Here is an 18,618-nt window from a genome sequence, read left to right as displayed (position 1 = left end):
TTTAACTCAAGAAAAACATCTTTATTAAATTATTTATGTTCTTGCTGATGGAATCTTGAATTCAGCACTTAAATTAGTAATGGAGTAGTTTACATTGTGGTATGGCTACATTTGACTTAGGAATTGAACACTTACTCCACCACACACAGCTAGAAAGTTAATTAATATTAGGGAATGAGTTGCCTAGAACAAGTCCAATAACATAAATTAATTGCTAAACACACAGACACAGTGTTTAATTGGACTGTTATACTTAAATAATACTCAATATAGTTAGTTTTGTATGTTAAGTGTCCCTTGTTTCAGAGATATCTATTCAAAAGTCAGCCAGTCTATATTATTGTCAAATCTTTTTTTATTTAATAAGTTAAACAACTGACACAAATAAAACAAACCCAGGAACAAACCATTAAACTTGCACAACTAAAAAAAAATAATAATCACACGGCTAATAAAGGTAACAGGTTAAGCTAGAGTTCTGTCAAGTCTATAAATCAAGTTTACTATAATATTATTACAAATATGAATTGACTAGTTAAAGCAAAGGCCACTACAATGAAAACGCAGATGATCAAACATTAAAATAACGGAACACTTCGTCTTACAAGTATGGCATCCTTTTTGCAAAATACAATGAAAAACCAAGGAGTCTTCACATCCAGTTTTAGGAATGCTGGACACTCTTTCTGGTCATTAGTCTGGCCTGTAATAACTTCTGATATTATAGGGTACAGGATGAGATTAATAATAACAACACTGGATCTCCCTGAGACAAGTTAATAGAGACACATATTTGGAGTTTCCAATCACTTAAGAAACAGTAACTTGAAATGACATTAACTAAAAACTAAACAAAATGTAAGTAAAAATTCAACAATAAAAATTAAGAAAGAAACAAACATTTCTGCACGTCTCTGTGGACAAATGTGACAGCAGCAGGGTCAAAAGTTGAGATAAATATGTAAACATACGCAAACTCAATTTCAGTAAACTGAGGTACAGTAGTAGCTGTACTACCTAGCCTGCAAACCTGAGGATGGAGGACAGCAGATAAAGACTGGCGGTGAGTTCAGGAAATAAGTTAACCAAAATATCATTAAAATATACATCAACACAAATAAGCCATTGTGTTAAAAAAAAGAAGGTACATTCAACAATGCAAGTTTTAAACATCTGAAAAAGACTAAAAAAATATATTTTAATCTAATATATTAAGAAAGGTTTTGACCTCCACAATCTCTTCCCAGTAAAAGCACCAAAATCAAAAAATGGTCGTTTGTTCGCTGCTGCTGCTGTTCTACTGGCATTTGCTACTTGTAAACACTAAATCATACGTACAGTAACGTACACTTTAGACACCTGTATCTTAATGTCTATTCACGTCTAGCTAATTTTCAAACCAGCAGCATCTTGCAATTATTAGAACAAATCATTTACTGCAATTCACCAATACCAACTTGGTAAAAACATAAATGTAACTCTGGTTAAAGTGATACTCCACCAAAAATATAATCTCCAGAGGATGATTCAACCCCTGTAGGCTTCAAATGGGGCTGAAAAAAAACGTTGTCATTTAAAATAATAGGGTTTGTGACATACTAGTATATATCCGTGACGTTCCACTTCCGGGATTGCTCCGTTGCCGCTGTCAATTTTAAACTCAGGTCGATTTAGGAGAACTATGGTTAACTGCTCCTCAGATCTCTGCAGGGTAAATCCAGACAGCTAGCTAGACTATCTGTCCAATCTGAGTTTTCTGTTGCACGACTAAAATGACTGAACGTACACATGTTCCACCAAAACAAGTTCTTTCCCGAGGCTATTTTGCAGCGGCACCGGGGCTCTGCCTTAGCACCGCCCATGACGATTGTGATTGGTTTAAAGAAATGCCAATAAACCAGAGGACGTTTTTCTCATCCCAGAATGCTGTATGGACTAGCCAGACCCTACTCCGCAGTGCTGTAGAGGATGGTCTGGCAAAGAGAGACTAGGGACATACGGACCATACAGAGGGACAGCAGAAAAATGTAATGCTGCAGGAATGTTTCAAAACTTTGATATATATTTTTTCTTAATCAATCTGGATTAAAGCTGAAAACATTGTGTGGCAATGAGGAAACCTCAATTTCAAATACTCAAACGTGTGTTTTCCCTTCACACGCGTACACACACTGCATATGACTAAATTACACTGATGCAGCCAAAAAGACAACAGCAGAGTAAAGTCCAACTCGTCCTCATTATGGGACTGAAATTTGAATCCCTCATTGGGATTGATCACTTCACATACGTTAACCACATCTGCATGTGTCTTGATTATGCAGCTTTTTTCTTTTTCTTTCTTCCTTTGCCATAGCCTCTTCCAAACCATCCGCCCTGCACAGCTGTGGCTTCTTCTGCGTGCTCTCCAGAGTCAGGTAAGCAGTCCTCCTGCCCGTCAAGGGGAGCTATGACCTCACGAGTATGGCTGTCGACCTCTTCTTGCCGCAAAGGTGTGGCTAGACAAAAGATGGGGTCCTCCGCCCTGATGAGACAGAATGAGGGAAACTGAGCTTGGAATAATCTTTCTGGTTTGCGTGTATGTGTGTATGAATAATGGGGATATTCCAAAACCCAAGTATTGTAAAGCATGAAAAATGCATTTGTGAAAAAAGTCCTTACCTGTCATATACAGGAATCTGAATGTTCAGCTCCTCCATTAGCAGACTCATTACCTCATCACACTTGCCATGAATTTTTAGCTTAGCCAGGTCATCTTTTGGTGTCCACTAGAACAAAAGCACAGACACTTAAATCAGCCAAGAGCAGCCAGAACTTTATATGCATCTTATTCAAATTCATTTGCATCTTATTCACCTAAAATGTCAAAAACCAACTATACCTGGAGGTTGACAATGTAGAGTTTGGGCCTTTTGCTTGCTGGTCTGTTCATGCACCACAGACAAGCGTATTTCTTCAGCACCTAGAAGAGAGAGAAACAAGAGTGCAAGAAGATGTTGTGAAGATGCCACAAGCTAATAAGCTATCAAATACAAATCATTTTACATATATTAATTTACATGTCAATGAATGTATTTTCATGATATTCATAATATATTAACCTGATTAAAACAAAACTCTGAAATTGCAATTTAACAAACCTTTTCAGATTACAAAATGCATACAGACACCCTGTGGTTTAGAAAACCTACCTTCAGACTGGAGCCTAAGCAGAGGATAACATCCGCCATCTTGGCAGCCTCTGCAGCTCCCTTCCAGTTGAGAGGTTGCTCTAGGGTTCCTCGTTCCCCAAAGTGCACTATGGTGTCCCTCAGTTCACTACCACAGTGGCTGCACCTGCGGCATGTCCCATGGCGGTGCAGCGACGTCCGCTCCGTCACGTCAAACAAGCGCACGTACTCCCTGACCGGGGAACAGGTTGTACACACCTACAGATAGGAGGATAAAACCAGCATGTCAGGGTAACTTAGTTTCTTTGGAGAACAGTTTCCCAGGATGGTGTAAAAATCCCCAAACAATCTCAGAAATGTAGTTTCTTTGACAATCCGGCATTGTGTATCTGTAATGTAAGGATATCCTGTCAGTGACAAATGACGGTGAAATAGACAAGCGCAAAGCAGCTCTGCTTGCGTGGCTCACTGAAGCATGTCGTCCTATTATTAACTACAACTGCTGTTTATTTGTTAAGTGTGTGCACTCTGCAGTTCACTTATTCTCATTGCTGTGCAATGTTGAGCATGATGGGATGTATTTGACAGCTGGTGTGCCCACAACAAACAAACAGGATCAGACTTTATATAGCAAATACAGATCTTTTTCAGTTTTGAATCCTGCTGAGATGCTGCTTTTAGAGGCAGCACTGCAAATTCTATTTACAAATAAATAAATATCTGAACTATGTCTTTCCAGGAGATGGTAAGATTCTTTTGTTTTAGAAGTAAGTAGCTGAGGACAACAGCTGTGTGTGTGTGTGTGAATAAATGAGTGAATGAGTGTCAGCAACTGAGACAATGTCTCACCTCAATAAACATGTTTCCATGAAGCTCAGACAGGGCATGTCTGGGCAGACCACTACGCAAGTGAAGTCCATCACAGTTTTGAGAAACAACATGCTGTACCTTTTAAACACACACACACACACACACACACACACACACACACACACAATGTAAAAACTAGTATGTGTAAATACCAATGGAACATCCACAAGTTATTTATCTAGGTCTCAAATACCAGCTTTTCCTTATGTAGCATCCTAACACACATGTGCGTGAGGGTCGGCTCAGCTTTACTCAGATCAGATGAACTGTTTGTAAAGAGAAACAAGAAAGATAATAGCAGTTGGGGGTTTAATTCACTTTAAAAGAAAATGCAGCTAATATCAGATCAGGGTAAAGACCAAATATATCTTACCTGACTGTCCGTCCCTTCTGTAGCTGTGTCCACACACCATTAGGGCCCCTGTAGTCTGGGATAGAAGCTGCCTGAAAGGAAAGACAGCATCAGTCCTGGGAAAGTTTAAGAAGGAAAAGGAAACTGAAGATAAAAAGGAGTTTGGCGTACTGTACTGATACCGGCTCCGGTGTATACCACCAGATGTTTTGCTTGCTTGACTGCCACAGCGAGCTGCCTGACTTTACTCTTCAGCTCATCAGCATCATCAAACACCTGCAGATGGTACAGAAAAAACAAGATGGTTTAAGTTTACAACCACATACTTCTTTTGTATCAAGGAACAGCCATAGCAGGTTTTTGTGATCCTGATTTGTGCCATTCTCTTAATTATTGACTTTACTCATAGAAAATAGAAAAACTGAAATGAAAAGAGCCTTGAAAAGGTGGGTCCTGTGACCGGGTTGGTACAGTGGTAGAGCAGGCACACATATACTGAGAGGTTTATGCCTCGACGCAGAGGTCCCGGGTTCGAATCCGAACTCTGACAATTTCCTGCATGTCTTCCCCCTCTCTCTCACCTAGCTGCCCTGTCGAACATTAAAGGCGGAAAAGCCCAAAAAATAATCTTAGAAAAGGTGGGTCCTGCATTACCATTTAACAATGGGGCCATGTTTACGTACATTTTTATAAATTATTTTGTTTCACAAACTGAGTGATGGACAGAAAGCCTGGGGTGGGCTGAGTTACTGAGGGCCCCCAGGTCCTTTCTTAGCTAGTCCAGGACCAACCACGGAAACAACCCGTCTGGTTTTTGCCATTCAACCTACAAACGTCTTTGTTCTTTCACCATCTTGTTAGAACCCGTTAGGTTGGACAGGTGTGATAGTCTACCTAGCTAGTTAGCTTAATAACTAACACTCAGTGGGCCTGGCAGTCTCACCTCCTCCTGCTTCCTCTTGAGCACGTTTGTGCGGACTTGTCGCTTGCAGAGCTCCTCCACAGTTTCTCCGTGCAGCAGTAACACAGCTGCCTCCTCCTCCGACCGATCAGCCTCCGGTTTCTTCAGGACTCGTCCAACCTTCAGTTAACAGGACAGAGAAGCATGGTCAGACTCACCGGCTAGGAAACACTAACTAAAGTGCATGCACAGTAAAGAGCTTTAGCCAGCAAGCTAGCTAGCTGGAGAAAAAAAAGAGGCTCCAAATGTGTTGTTGCCTCGTCTTACCAGTCTAAATATCTTCCTCTCGCGTTCTCGTTGAAGTATTTTGGCCTTTTCCAAAGCTTTCCTCTCTGTCCGCGAAGAAACGCCAGTGTCTGCCTCCTCTTCCATCCTGTTTTTTTTTTTTTTTAAATCAGCTGAGGGCGTTTGGCTATTAAAAACACGGCACATAGCGCCAGCGACCAACGCTAGCCGGAGCGGATGTTATCGGTGTAAAGATGACAGCAACCGGCGAGCAGCGCCGCCTCCTGCTCGGGGTCTGTAAATCCCAGCTTTCACAAACTTCAGAGCAACTTTCAAGGGTTAAGAAATATTTATTACAAACCACATATAAATAAATAACATAAAACAGGTCCAAAATTTCCAACAATAAAAATTTTTTTTGGCTGACATGTGACACCCCCCAATACACTATAAACATATTTAAGGGCAACCCTTGGGAGTAACACATTATTCAAGTATTAGCGGTAACAGGAAGATGGATATTAAAATGGCTGTATAAGTGAGCACACTGTCCTACAAAAAAATATGTAAATTCAATACTAACAGAGTTCAATATGTGCCAATACATCTGGAGCTGGTCTAGCCTAAAGTAGAGATTTAGCATTGGAAAACTGGAAAAAAAACCTAACATGCAAAAACAGCTGAACTAATAACCTGATTTATAGACTCTTTCCACAGAGGTAAAATCATACAGTAATTCACAAGAAAGTCTATTTGTTCTGCATATACTGTATACTTTTTTGCTTCTTTCCTGTGCTAATCATCTCACAAGGTGACGCCCAGGTTTGGAACTACTGGCTTACTGGTATATGCAAACGAGAAGGAGCCATCATTAGTGATCTTCATTACACTTGTGCTTTTCCTGCTATGACATGTCATAATGTCTGCTGCAGTCAGCTTAAGGACGCCAAAGTGTTTGTTTAGCTGGAGGCTTTATTAGGAGTCCTCGCTGGGGCCAGTTAGGAAAGTGTCATCGTGGTCTGGAGGAGTGAGTGCTCTTGGGGACCCTCTGAGGATTTGCTCTGAACTGTCCTCGTTTGGTTTCCGGCGGCTGCTCGGCAGAGAATCCAGTATTGTGTCCAGTCCTCGTCACTACTCCCGTGTGCCTTTCCGCTACCTTTTTCTGGATCCTGGAGGGAAGAGAAGACAGGTTTTAGCCAAGGACAAAGTTACCGCTTGTTAAAAAAGCGCAATATTTTCAATTCATTAAGCTGAACAGAGCTTTTTTAGCTGGCTGCAACAATACTGTTAACTTCTGAAAAATCTGTGATTGCATTTAATAATATACTGTATGTGCAAAATCCACGAATAAATTGTGTGCAGTTTTCATAGGTTGGGTTGATACTGGACTGTGACTGCGGGATCTGGACCACACGGTTATAGTAGGAGCTTTTAATCAGGTGCAGCAACTAATGTTTCAACATAAAGCATGTCTTTATCAGAGTGGAGGTACCGGTTTGAGCTCCGAGTTGGCTGATGCGCAGAGATTCCTTTATCTTGTATTGTGACTATTGGAAGTAACTGTGTCCACGTGTCCTTTATAACTGCATGCACACACACACAAAAACACTTGAGCTATACAGAAATCTAAAGAAAACAGAAGGGAGGACAGATCCAGTGAAAACTCACATCATTCCTCTCTTCCTCTCCAGTGACTTCTGTGTTGCAGTTGACAGAGAACTCTTCCCTCTGGGATTGCCTGTGTGCCCACTCTACACAAACACATACAAGCAAAAACACACTAGATTAGTCTTTGTACTACCCACAAGGTATAATACTCACATGTACCAATAGAATACCAACAGCATCTATATTTCAGTCCTCTCTGCCTACTTTAAGAAATTAAATCAACACCATAAGTACTGCACGCAACAATGTTCACCAGAGTCACCATGAAGACTGACTGTACTAAAAGCATAATGTATTTTAAATTTGAATTAGACCTGAATCAGAGCAAATGTGATTAAATCCTGACAGCGTTTCCCCTATATTCATTCTGCAGCAGGGCACAGGATGTGACAGGTGAAGTGAAGATAACGTTGTTGGTACGACGAAACGCTAACATGCCGACAGATTCTGGGTTTTTATCTCAGCTGGACCGGAGAATATTTGGTTAAAACAGATCGGTGATGCAGTTTCTCCCTCATTATTTTCCGTGAAGTTTGCTGGAAGTGATGTAATGTAGTACCGGTGCGTTTTATGTACTGTGAGCACTGAGCCAGACTCCACTTAAAAAAAAATAGCCATCACTGCTTGTCCGCAAACTTGTCATAAGGTAACTTAGGAGGCAATTTGGCCTTGTGTGCTCTGATTAATTTGGCAAATAACACACAGGTCAGAATTTTGGTTTAATGAAAACTCAACTCCTGGCATTTGCTACTGTTTTGGAAGAAGGGAATAACGGGAGTGATAACAGGCAAACCAGCTATAAAAGTGACTTTTTCTTTTTAAATTAGTGCTGGATTAGCGGATTTCGAAAAGGAACTTTTTTTAAAAAAATGGTTCCTTTAAATATTCAAAGAAACTTTAAAGTGTTGCATTTGAGAACGGATTATGGTAGAATGGTTTAGCATCCTACCGCCCTGCCACCCCAAAGCAGTCCACCTCGGGGAAACACTGACTGATATTTCTGTGTAGTGTTTAGTTTTGGCCCAGTGGTGCACAATCACACTTTTACACCTGGCTGTGATGCCAGTGTTTCAATGTAACAGCCAGCTCTAACCTGACAACTACAGTACTTTCCCCGCATATAATTCTGCTTGTGTCTTTTTTTGGCATTATTTGTGAGCGCTTCACTATCTATAGTAAGAAATCAACATTCCTCCAACGTATAGGATTTATCCAGCTCACATACAGCTTCTGAAAAGGTTACCTGTCGTCTGAGCTCTCTCTCTCTGGCCAGCTCTCTGTCCCAGTTGATCAGCTGCATCCTCTCTCCGGCTGACAGGCTGAAGAATATGTCGTGGACCTCGTAACGTGCAGCGCGCAGCTGGAGGGGGAAACGATTACAGAGCAGACGATGGCTTGAATGAATGCGTGTAATCATAGTATCTGTTGCGGTAACTGCTAATGGAGGGAATAATGGCTCAGTTGGCAGTGAAGCAGAGAAAGGTTAACAGATGTTTACAACACATGTTTGCTTTAATACCTGCAGAGTGACTCTCTCCTGCAATAAAAGGTCCTGTCTGCTACAGAACTTTCCTCTGCCAGGGCTCTGCTGCTGGAGGGCCTGCAGGAACTGATGTGTGTCCTAGATGACCGACCACACACACACACAGAGTTGTAATCTGTATTTTGTTCACTTTATGAAACAGATGTGTCGTGTGACCCTTCTGTCTCTACTCACCCTAATGGTGCGCACCAGCTGCGCCACTCTCTCAGTCTTCAGCAGCCTGCGAGCTAGAAAACCTTTCACGGCTGCTAACAGCAGAGGGCGGCAGCGCCCTGAGAGTGGACTGGAGGGCTTAGGAAGGAGGAAGAGGGAGGAAGAGGGAGGAAGAGGGGAGAACGAGTGATGAGAGGGGTGAATAATGAGGACCAGAGGGGAATAGAGAGGAGAATGCTAATTCCATCAATGACAACCAATTAATTTCCCACAAAGATTCTCAAGGTCTTTTGGTTGGCATCTGTTTATCGCATCAACGCAAGTGGACTCATAGCTCATCATTATAATAGGGAATAATAAGCAGAATTATAAGCAGAATAATAATGTGTCACTCACTTATCTAAAGATGCTGTATTAAAAGGGACATGTTTATAGTTATATAGTCTAACTGAAGCTGATTGTATTTGAATACATATGAGAGAGCAATGACAGATAAGAGGGGTTACTGATATAGATTAATACATCGAGGGGCAAGTATTTCACCCGAGTGTGTTTCAACTAACTTGTGATAAATAAAAAATAGTGTGGGTACAAGGATAAGATTTTTGCATCACTGACATTAGTCAACAAATGTGATGGTGATACCTGAGAGAGGGTAGAAATGGTCAACTTGTCCCCAAGACGTGAGCTTGACATGGAGCAAGGGAAGGAAACGCTCTGGAGGAGACGGTAACGCACTGCCAATGCCTGAGAGGGTAGAGGGAAGGAATAGGTGGAGAAGTGCATGTGTGTGTGTGTGTTTATGTACACGTGCGTGCATTTGGGAGCAGGCAAGGTTGGAAAATATTGAATTAGAAAGGACAGCAAATGAGGCAGGAGGAAGAAATTAATTGAGGGTAGAGAGAAATAGACATAAGGGGAGAGATGGGGCACAGAGGCAAGAGGGATGAGATAAGAGAGGGACCATAGAAGGAGGAGAGGGATGACGGGGATGATGAGACAGGAGAGACGGAGAAAATGAATAAAGCCAGAGAGTAAAATTGACAGAGGAGGTATGAGACAAAACAAAGAGAGGGATGCAAGAAGAAAAAAAAAAAAAAGAGAGAAGGGGAAGGGAAGGGACCATTAGCTGTGGCACTCAACGGGACGATCTGGCACTTAACCACAGACGCTCATGAATTAAACAAATTATCCTTTCCTTTTCTGTGTCAATTCCCTCGGTCCCCTCCTCCTTTTACCAGAATCCAGCCAGCTTGCTCTCTCATCACATCACAAATGATGGAAGGACATAGGGGAGTCAAAAAGAAGTCTTTTTTTTTATTAAACAGCTCATGTTAATTATATTGTTGTTAAGGATACATAAATTAAACAGAGACTGTGATTAATAGGGCAAGGACACTGGCCAAGTACAAACACAGACACAAGTTGAAGAAACAAGAACTGGCTGCCAGAGAACAGCAGGCGTCCTTGAAGTCCTGCATGTGCGCCCCACACACACACACACACACACACACACACACACACACACACACACACACACACACACACACACACACACACACACACACACACACACACACACACACACACACACACACACACACACACACACACACACACACACACACACACACACACACACACACACACACACACACACACACACACAGGCGACCATGCCAGCTCGCCTCTTAGGGATGTAATGAAACATTTATGGTAGAATTCCTGTGTGTTTTTTGTTACTGGGGAGAGTCTGAAGGTCTCTTGTAATGAGCAGATGTCTATAGTCTGCACACGACCTCGGTCTCCTGAAGCACGCTCTAACAGGTAAGGCTTAGGCGAGAGCATGTGTGTATGTGTGCCCACATATGACACCGTGCCAGAGCCTTTCAAAAGGTCCGATTCTAGTTTCAAAAGAACATTTAGGGTCAATGTTATATAACAGCTTAGTGAATTGGTTGGAAACTCTGAAAGCTTTTTCTCATTTGAAAAAGATGGAAACATTAATTTATTTGAATTCTCATAGGTGACTTTGGGTGAAGTCAAAAACCTTGGTAGAGTGAATTATGGTTGCTGTACAGGAACTACGTAGTTCGAGATCTGTACAGAAATAGGTGATGCAATTTGATGCAAGAAGTGAGCCAATGGGATGGAGGAAATATCATATATGACTGTCTTTGAACTATGTTTAGAGTAATAATAAAAGTCTGGTAGTTTTAGTGTTTTCAAAACACGTACAGGTTTTCTTTCAAGTCTTGCGGATTCTTTATGGCCGTTTTGACGCTCAAGGAAGTGGACACATTTGCATAAAAAGTCAAGAGTTGTATCGATATTGTTCTAACTGTCAACAAATCCAATTGAGGTCCCCTAAAGTTCAGGAATGACCATGAACAGCAACATCTTCAATTCAACTTCGGCTGGGGACCTTTGTTGCATCTCTCTCTCTCTCTCTCTCTCTCTCTCTCTCTCTCTCTTCCTCATTTCCTGTCATCTCTCTCCGCACAGCCTTCACAGCTGTAAACATGGTTATTAAAAAGGCTAAATACCTTCCTACAACAGCTGGGCACCCCAGCTTTAGCAAACGTTACTCAAACAGGAGTGAATTGCGTATACTCTTTTCAGGGTTTCTGTAGTGCTTATTAAATTGCCAATACTCATTAAGTACATTTATTTATTGACGTCTATATCACATTGTTGTCAATTATGGAAAATTGATAGACGGATTTGCAAATTCAATAAAGAGCTAAAAATCAACACTTGCCCATTGTGAGTTGATGAGCTTCGTAGCTACCGTACCTAGACGTAGCAACAGTGTTGATGCAAGTCTGATGGTGACGCTGACTCGAACTTCACAAAAACGATTAAAACAGCTTCCAGCATGCACAAACTACTGTCACACCAGTCCCACATGTAGCCTATAGGTGTATCCTGACAACCCGCAACCCCACACAAAACAAATCATAGCTCATGTTACTGTCTACGCAGATTAGAAAATAAATATTCAATACACTCTCAGGCCTTGAATTCTTTTCAAGACCTGCAGAGACACTGATTTTCAGCAACAGAATTGGTGTGCTACTAAGTATTTTTGGCAGCAAGATGGTGTATGTGTGGGATTGACTAGTTTTAGAGTGGCAAGACTGGGGGTCTATAGCCCAGACCTTTATCAGTTTAATAAGCTATATCATGCCTTGGCTACACAGGCAATACTTGTTAGTAGGCTCATGTCTTTTCATGGTATTTGATTACAATATGAAATATGTAAAATATCGCCAGACTTAACCTTTAACAGTAAAAAATGAAACTACATTTATAACATTTGTGAGCTCTCCCATAATAGAAAACATCTCTGTTAGACACAGAGTTAATATACCAATAACCAAGCCTGTTTATTCTTGCTACACGTTGGTCTACACGTTGACATAAGAGAAAGGGGCAGCATGTCTGATGACAACCAGTTGTGGGTCATATTCTAATTGCCTTCTGCAAGTCTGTCTTGTAAGCTGCACATTACATCCCTAAAGCGTACAAGATGCATTTGCACTAAAGAGGTTGAGATTCCACTTCCGGCTTCACATACAGTATCTTCAACATCTAATTCACCCAATTAGGGCTGGGCTATATGACAGTATATTGTCAAAACTATATAAATGTCCATTTCTATCTCTGTTGAAAAACGCTGTACTTTCTGCATGTTTTGTTCATTTTGCACTCAAGTTCAAATACCAATCATTTATTTCCATTGTCTTACCTGCAGTAGTTCTTCCTGTTGTCTCCGGTGCTCCTCTTGCAGGGCTCTGACCTGAGCAGCGTGGGTCTGTTTCAGGTGTTCCTGCTTGTCTTGACCACCATGACCTTCGTACCACCGCACTGCAGCTAAAGGCTGGGCATCTGTAATATGTGGCCACATAATGTGTGAATAAAAACCGTTGGCAAGACTAAACCATGTGTCATTGAGGACAAGATGTATGCTGGGTTCTGATCTGATCTATTCATTAGATATTTTCTTCCCAATATAAACAGAGCTGTACAGGGCACTTCGCCTAAAGTAGGCCTTCAACAAAGAACACGCAACTGGACTTGTGCTCCTGATATACTGCAGATGCTAAAGGCATTTACTGTTCTTATTTTAATGTCTGGTTTTTAAGTAATCTTTGACTTCTATTTTCATTTTCAGAATCTCTAGCCACCCCAATGACAAGACTGTTTTGTACATTAGGGCTGCAAGATATGAGGAAAATATGCGATAACGTTGTTGATTATTGCCATAACGATATTATGTGCGATAAATAAACAGATATTAAAGCGTACTCAATTCTGCATTTCTTCCGCTTCCTGCTGAAATACAACAAACTGCTTATTGAATTTAAAACAAATGAAATGAAATAATTTCTAACATTCTTTAATTTACAAATAGAACATTGAATTGAAACTAAAAGGCATCACTAAAAAAAGGAATGAGTTACATTTTGAAGTAAAGTTTTCTCCTATTTTCTTTCAACTAAAAACAAAAATCTCTCTGCGCCGTTGCGATGACGACAACATATTTTTTTTTTTTAAATAAATAAATATATATATAGTGCAACCCTATTGTACGTATGTATGTATACTCTCTGCCACACTTGGCTCATTGTTGTCCTTACCTCTAGGAGTGCTGGCGTTGGGTCTGACCACAGAGGTTGCTCCTCTGCTGACATCTGCACTCCTTTCCCCGGTCTCCTCTGTCACGTGCATGAGCAGCCTCCGTTTGACTTTGGACACCCCGCCGTGGCTTTCACCCCCACTCTCCGGGGTCAGATGTTCCTCTTGAACAAGATGACCTTTTGAGCCCATGTCGGACCCTGACCCTTCGAGGAGCCACAGGCCAGACGGCGCCTCCACGTCATACGACTGGTTGATGGATGGCGAGTGGGTAGAGTTGTGACCGTCTACAGCGGTCTCATTCCTACTTTCCACTGGATGGTTACTGGTATCCAAAGGCACCGAGACGTTAGGTGAAGCCGTGGTTGCAGATGGAACATTTCTGAATACATCGGGAATTCGCTGCTGCTGTGTTACGGAGAGGACGCATTTCGCTGTGGGCTTCTTACTGCCGCCACGCTGTCCGTAACTCTTTGCAAGTCCTTCATTACACGTCCCTTTTTCCTTTGCTCTCTCTGTTGCTAAGGTTTTGACTAGCCTGAGCTCGCTTACGTTAACTGCGTCCGTTTCTTTTACCTGCACTATGATAGAAACATTGTCTTTGTCACTGATGCTTAGTTCAGTTTCTGTATCTTCCTGCATGTTCTTGAAATTGTCTAATAACTGTCTTCTCTGCCACTCTCTGTACCTTTGGTCTTGCTCTGCTTCATTGCTACCGTCATCATTCCTCGGCTTGTCCTCCCAGTAGTCACAATCACTTTGACGCGAGTGCTTGATGCCTTTAAAAGTGACCTCACTGCGAGCGTTGCTCTCAGTTTGGCTGCGATTCTTCAAGTTTCCTGTCAGTGTGGACTCCAGATCAGAGATCATTACTTTCAGACTGGACAGGTTGGACTCAAGCTGATCGATGTGCTGTGAACTCCTGGCTGAAACGCTCGTTACATCACCTTCAACCATAAGATTCACAGTGAAAGGAACTGCTGAGTTACTGGTTTTATGTCCCAGGTTTACTTCATCAACCTTGTGGTCTTCAATCAAACCAGTATCGACCAAAACTTTCCTCTTTGAGGTCTTGGCCGCAGCGACAGCTTCTCCATCGTCTCCATCTTGGATACTGCCTTTGCTTTTGCGGTGCACAGGACTCCTACAGAAATTAGGGGCTGGGATAGTGTGATATTTCCCTACTCCACTATAAAAAGCTGCGGGACAGGTGGTCAAGTGAAAGGCTTCCTGAACAGGCGAGGTCTCTATTGGTGTGGGCTGCAGGGGGAAGGTGCTGATTTGTTGAGGCTCTGTTATGACCTCTTGGGAAATGTTCAGCTTATTATTTTTGAGGATTGTTTCCTCCTCAACACTAGTCATTTCCTTAGGCTTTCCATCTCCTGTTAAGTGGGAGATTTCAGATTTAAAGTTCGCCTTTCCCCCAAAAAACTCACTCTCAACCACCCTCTCATTTTCCCAAGATTTATTTTGCGACGTTTCCACCGACTGGATAAGAGTACCTCTCCTCTCTTGAGTTTTCTTCCCATCTGCAGTCACACTCCCCATGTAAGGGAACTCGTCGTTCTCTTTATCAGAGAGGCTCTGCTCCTCCGCCCTTGTCTGTTCTTGGGTCCTTTCCTGAATTTGAGTGTTTTTGGCTTGGTTCCTAAGCATCCGCTGGCGCCGCCGATACTCCTGAGATTTCTTCAGCAAGGCCTGGAGACTCAGACGATGAGGCTCCTCAGATGGCTTTGCTTCGTCTACGTGGTTGTCCGCTGGTTCTGATTCTCTGGGGTCGTGTGAAATCTGCAGCTCTGTCGTTGGAATGCGATGAGTGTTTGATGTCTGGGATGACTCTAGGTTGTCTGAAATGTCACTGTTTTCTGATGAAGAGACTGGGCCCTCAATTCTGTCCAAACTGTGATCTTCTTCAGTGTCAAGTACTGTGGTAAAGGGAAGGTTACCTTCACCCTCTGTGCTGTCCAGATGACTGCTATCAGATTTCTCTACTGGTAAATGGTCACATATGACTGAATCCTCCTGGAGCAAGGTGCAACAAATGTCTTTTACTACTATAACGTTACTACAAATAGATGATTCCAGTCCACTACTTTCCAATTCCTCTCCATCTATGGGAGGGTGGCTAATAATATCTGGCATCTTGGCGATTGTGTTTGTGGTGTTGTGAAGGAAAAAGCCACCCATATTATTTTCATAAGCTCCGTCTGAGGAGCCAAAGCCATGGCTCTCTCTCTCTGCATGAATCCTTTCAGAGACACTGGGGGTGTTTTCAAACTTATCTAAGGTCAAGTAGCCGGAGGACACTGACTGGTGGCTTACGCCATTAAGGGAACTTGGCTGTGATCCATGTTTGTTGTAATGTTGGTCAATAAGGCATCTTTCCTGGTAACTTTGCTGAGGTGTCACATTAGAAGTGAAAAAGGCACTATATGTAGTTGATGTAAACGGTGGAAGAGAAACACCATCCTGCTCTTTTCTTCCGGGTGGTGAGAGCGAAAGACTATCTTTCGGTCCTATGAATAAATTGCTCTGCGACACTGACCCACCACTGGTGTCACGGGAATATGAAGATTTTGTGTTAATTTCTGACTCTTGAAGCAACTCCTCCAGTGTTGGCGTCTTCCTCAGCTGCAATTTATAACACATATCAAGAGCTCAGAGATTAAAACTAACTGGTGCATGACAAAACAGTACATGAATGAAAATAATGTCTAATGACTCCATTCATCAAAAGAACTACTGCATGTTTGAATAGGACTAAGTAGTCCAAGTTATACTTTAGCAAAACTGCTCCGCAGTAATGTAGGAATACAAATATAGGAACATATTAGGCTTACCAAGAAGATAGCTGAAAAGTCAGGAGTTATATTACCTGAACACTGTGTAGGATAGTTTGCACGTAGGCCATTCTTGAATCCTCCTTCAACTTTCTGTGGACAGCAGCTTTCTGCGCTGCATCTCGGTGTCGCTGCATCTCCTCTCTCTGCTCCCCTGAGAGCTGTTATCATCAGAACGCAGACATTAGGTGTCACGTATGTGCAATAACAGGGCTGGCAACTAATGATTATTTTCATCATTGATTATTCTGTTCTTCTTCGATTAACTGATTACTTGTTTGGTCTTTAAAATAGTGAAAACTGTCCATCACAAATTCACAGGGCCCTCTTTAAGGGGACTTCTTAAAATTGCATGTTTTATCAACACACAAAAACCCAAATGACGTTAAACTTAATGAACATAGATTACACTTATGTGGCATTTTTGCTTGATCACTTCTATGAATGATTATTTCCCACATTTTTATTACTTTTCTGTCGATTGATTGCAGCACTATTCCACAAAAACTACTAGTTACACATTGACATGCCAGCACAGTAACTAGCCTTATCAAACATATCGGTAGGCTACACAACGGGAATAACTGGAATTGTTGGGTCTTTGTACATTATAGAGTGTGGTCTAGACCCACTCGATCTGTAAAAGGTCTTGAGATAACTGTTGTTATGATTTTATACTATAAAAAAATAAATTGAACAGAGACAGCAAAGTGGTAGTGTAGCTTTCAAGTGTTTTTAGTGCAAGTGCATCTTGTTAGCTAATGTTTAAACCCCGAATCATGTTGATTATAACACAAATATCATAAAACGGAGTCATACCAGGGGAGGGAGGATGGGTTGTCCATAGAAGCGGATGAGAGAGGATGCAGCTAAAGGTTTGCCGTGTCCCTCCTCACTTTTCCTCAGATGGGAGAGACGATGCTGCACAAACTTGTCGTAGTCCTCCATCAAATTGCATCAGGACACGGTAGGTGGTAACGTTTGACAACTGAAGGACTAACTAACGTTACTATACGTACGATATCTTGATGTTTTTTTTTTGCTAACGTTAGCTGCTGAGCCGTAACCCTAGCTAGCTGACTGACTTTAGCTAAGTTAATGTTAGCGGTCGTTGGTACGAAACTGCCTGTAAAGTAATGTCTAAAGTTAATATCTATTATTAAAAGAAGTAAGAGAAGCAAAAGTAGAGCAGCTTCGCAGAGTTACTTCTGATAAAATAGCAATTAAATAAAGTCTAGCGAGCTACCTAACAACAAATCTCCATGAGGATGAATGTGTGTGTTTACATTTTTACCCGCCTCTCCTCCCGGAGCAACAGCGCTGACGGTTTGGAAACCGCCGAAGCGCTCTGAAAACCCGGAGTGGATTTACAGCACGGATATGGATATACCAAATTAAACAACGAATATACAAATTTAAAACTCAACAGAGAACTTTAATTCACACATAATCACATCACTTTAACGAAACAAATAAACCCGCATCCTCTGTATCAACGATATTGCTGCGAAGCTTGTAATAATAAGGATTAAAATGCCAAATGGCGCTCCTTGTTTTCACGGAATTCAGATCTGCTGGAGACGCAGGGAGCTGCTGATAACTTGATACTGCCACCTATAGACTTGCCTGGCTAAACACAAATGTGTGCCCTTTAAATGACACATTAACACACAACTAATGATAAAAAAAATTAATAAAAAATAGTTGTACAAATTATGCAGTACATTTCAGTTGTGGAGAGTTGTGGCACCCTAAAATTTAATATAAAAAATATGAATCATACGTAATGTATAAAATGAGAGCAAGTCAGTGCGTCCAAGTTCTTGCAGAAGAAATGCACAGGTGAAACCAATAGCATGGGCAATGGTTCTGTTCCAGCAGTGCAATGCAATGCTGCAATTAACTGTTTTTGAAATGTCTGCTGAGAAAGTAAGTGTCTGTCTTCTGAATTGTAACACGTTTACAAATATTAGACGTATACTGCATATCAGAAATAAATATATTACATTTTAAAATGTTCTGTCTGTTAAGTATAATACAGGCTTTTTTTTTTTCCTTTTTTAAAGGTGCAATAGGTAAGACTTATAAAACTAACTTTCTGTCATATTTGCTGAAACTGACCCTAAGTTCCAGTAGAACTACATGAAGCAGGTAATAAAAAAATAAATCCGGATCCTCTGGCACCACCTACAGCC

General features: G+C 41.5%; 2 protein-coding genes across 5 annotated transcripts; both read right to left on the bottom strand.

The window, feature by feature from the left end:
- Positions 1 to 1,909: 1,909 nt before the first annotated feature.
- On the bottom strand, positions 1,910 to 5,818 carry sirt7 (sirtuin 7). The gene is made up of 10 exons (XM_028603218.1): positions 5,621 to 5,818; positions 5,336 to 5,473; positions 4,564 to 4,668; positions 4,414 to 4,484; positions 4,234 to 4,306; positions 4,020 to 4,118; positions 3,192 to 3,428; positions 2,882 to 2,962; positions 2,662 to 2,768; positions 1,910 to 2,524 (listed from the first exon to the last, which is right to left on the bottom strand). Exons 1-10 carry the CDS (start codon positions 5,783 to 5,785, stop codon positions 2,317 to 2,319), a joined length of 1,284 nt encoding a protein of 427 aa, XP_028459019.1. The 5' UTR covers positions 5,786 to 5,818; the 3' UTR covers positions 1,910 to 2,316.
- Positions 5,819 to 6,019: 201 nt separating this feature from the next.
- Positions 6,020 to 17,721, bottom strand: cp110 (centriolar coiled-coil protein 110). 4 transcript variants are annotated; one of them, XM_028603817.1, is made up of 11 exons: positions 17,243 to 17,721; positions 16,459 to 16,584; positions 13,586 to 16,214; positions 12,694 to 12,833; positions 9,588 to 9,689; positions 8,964 to 9,080; positions 8,766 to 8,867; positions 8,490 to 8,606; positions 7,247 to 7,329; positions 7,071 to 7,161; positions 6,662 to 6,747 (listed from the first exon to the last, which is right to left on the bottom strand). In XM_028603817.1, exons 1-10 carry the CDS (start codon positions 17,369 to 17,371, stop codon positions 7,110 to 7,112), a joined length of 3,597 nt encoding a protein of 1,198 aa, XP_028459618.1. In that variant the 5' UTR covers positions 17,372 to 17,721; the 3' UTR covers positions 6,662 to 6,747; positions 7,071 to 7,109. The 4 variants fall into 4 exon arrangements, with proteins under 4 accessions (XP_028459598.1, XP_028459608.1, XP_028459618.1 ...); XM_028603797.1 differs by lacking the exon at positions 7,071 to 7,161 and having other exon boundaries at positions 6,020 to 6,747; XM_028603807.1 differs by lacking the exons at positions 7,071 to 7,161; positions 9,588 to 9,689 and having other exon boundaries at positions 6,020 to 6,747.
- Between the last annotated feature and the right edge of the window lie 897 nt (positions 17,722 to 18,618).

The sequence above is a fragment of the Perca flavescens genome, chromosome 2 (genome assembly GCF_004354835.1).
Source record: "Perca flavescens isolate YP-PL-M2 chromosome 2, PFLA_1.0, whole genome shotgun sequence".
Taxonomy (NCBI): Eukaryota; Metazoa; Chordata; class Actinopteri; order Perciformes; family Percidae; genus Perca; species Perca flavescens.
This window is presented reverse-complemented; position numbering and strand designations above follow the sequence as displayed.

What these genes read in the sequence shown, in the direction of transcription:
- sirt7 (XM_028603218.1), bottom strand. Translation starts at nt 5,785, where the DNA reads ATGTGCCGTGTTTTTAATAGCCAAACGCCCTCAGCTGATTTAAAAAAA. An exon ending in TCAAGAGGAAGCAGGAGGAG is followed by an intron (nt 4,669 to 5,335) that starts GTGAGACTGCCA and finishes TACCATCTGCAG; the next exon opens with GTGTTTGATGATGCTGATGA. An exon ending in TGCTACATAAGGAAAAGCTG is followed by an intron (nt 4,119 to 4,233) that starts GTATTTGAGACC and finishes TGTGTTTAAAAG; the next exon opens with GTACAGCATGTTGTTTCTCA.
- cp110 (XM_028603797.1), bottom strand. Translation starts at nt 17,371, where the DNA reads ATGGAGGACTACGACAAGTTTGTGCAGCATCGTCTCTCCCATCTGAGG. An exon ending in AGCTGGTGCGCACCATTAGG is followed by an intron (nt 8,868 to 8,963) that starts GTGAGTAGAGAC and finishes TCGGTCATCTAG; the next exon opens with GACACACATCAGTTCCTGCA. An exon ending in GAGAGGAAGAGAGGAATGAT is followed by an intron (nt 6,748 to 7,246) that starts GTGAGTTTTCAC and finishes TCTTCCCTCCAG; the next exon opens with GATCCAGAAAAAGGTAGCGG.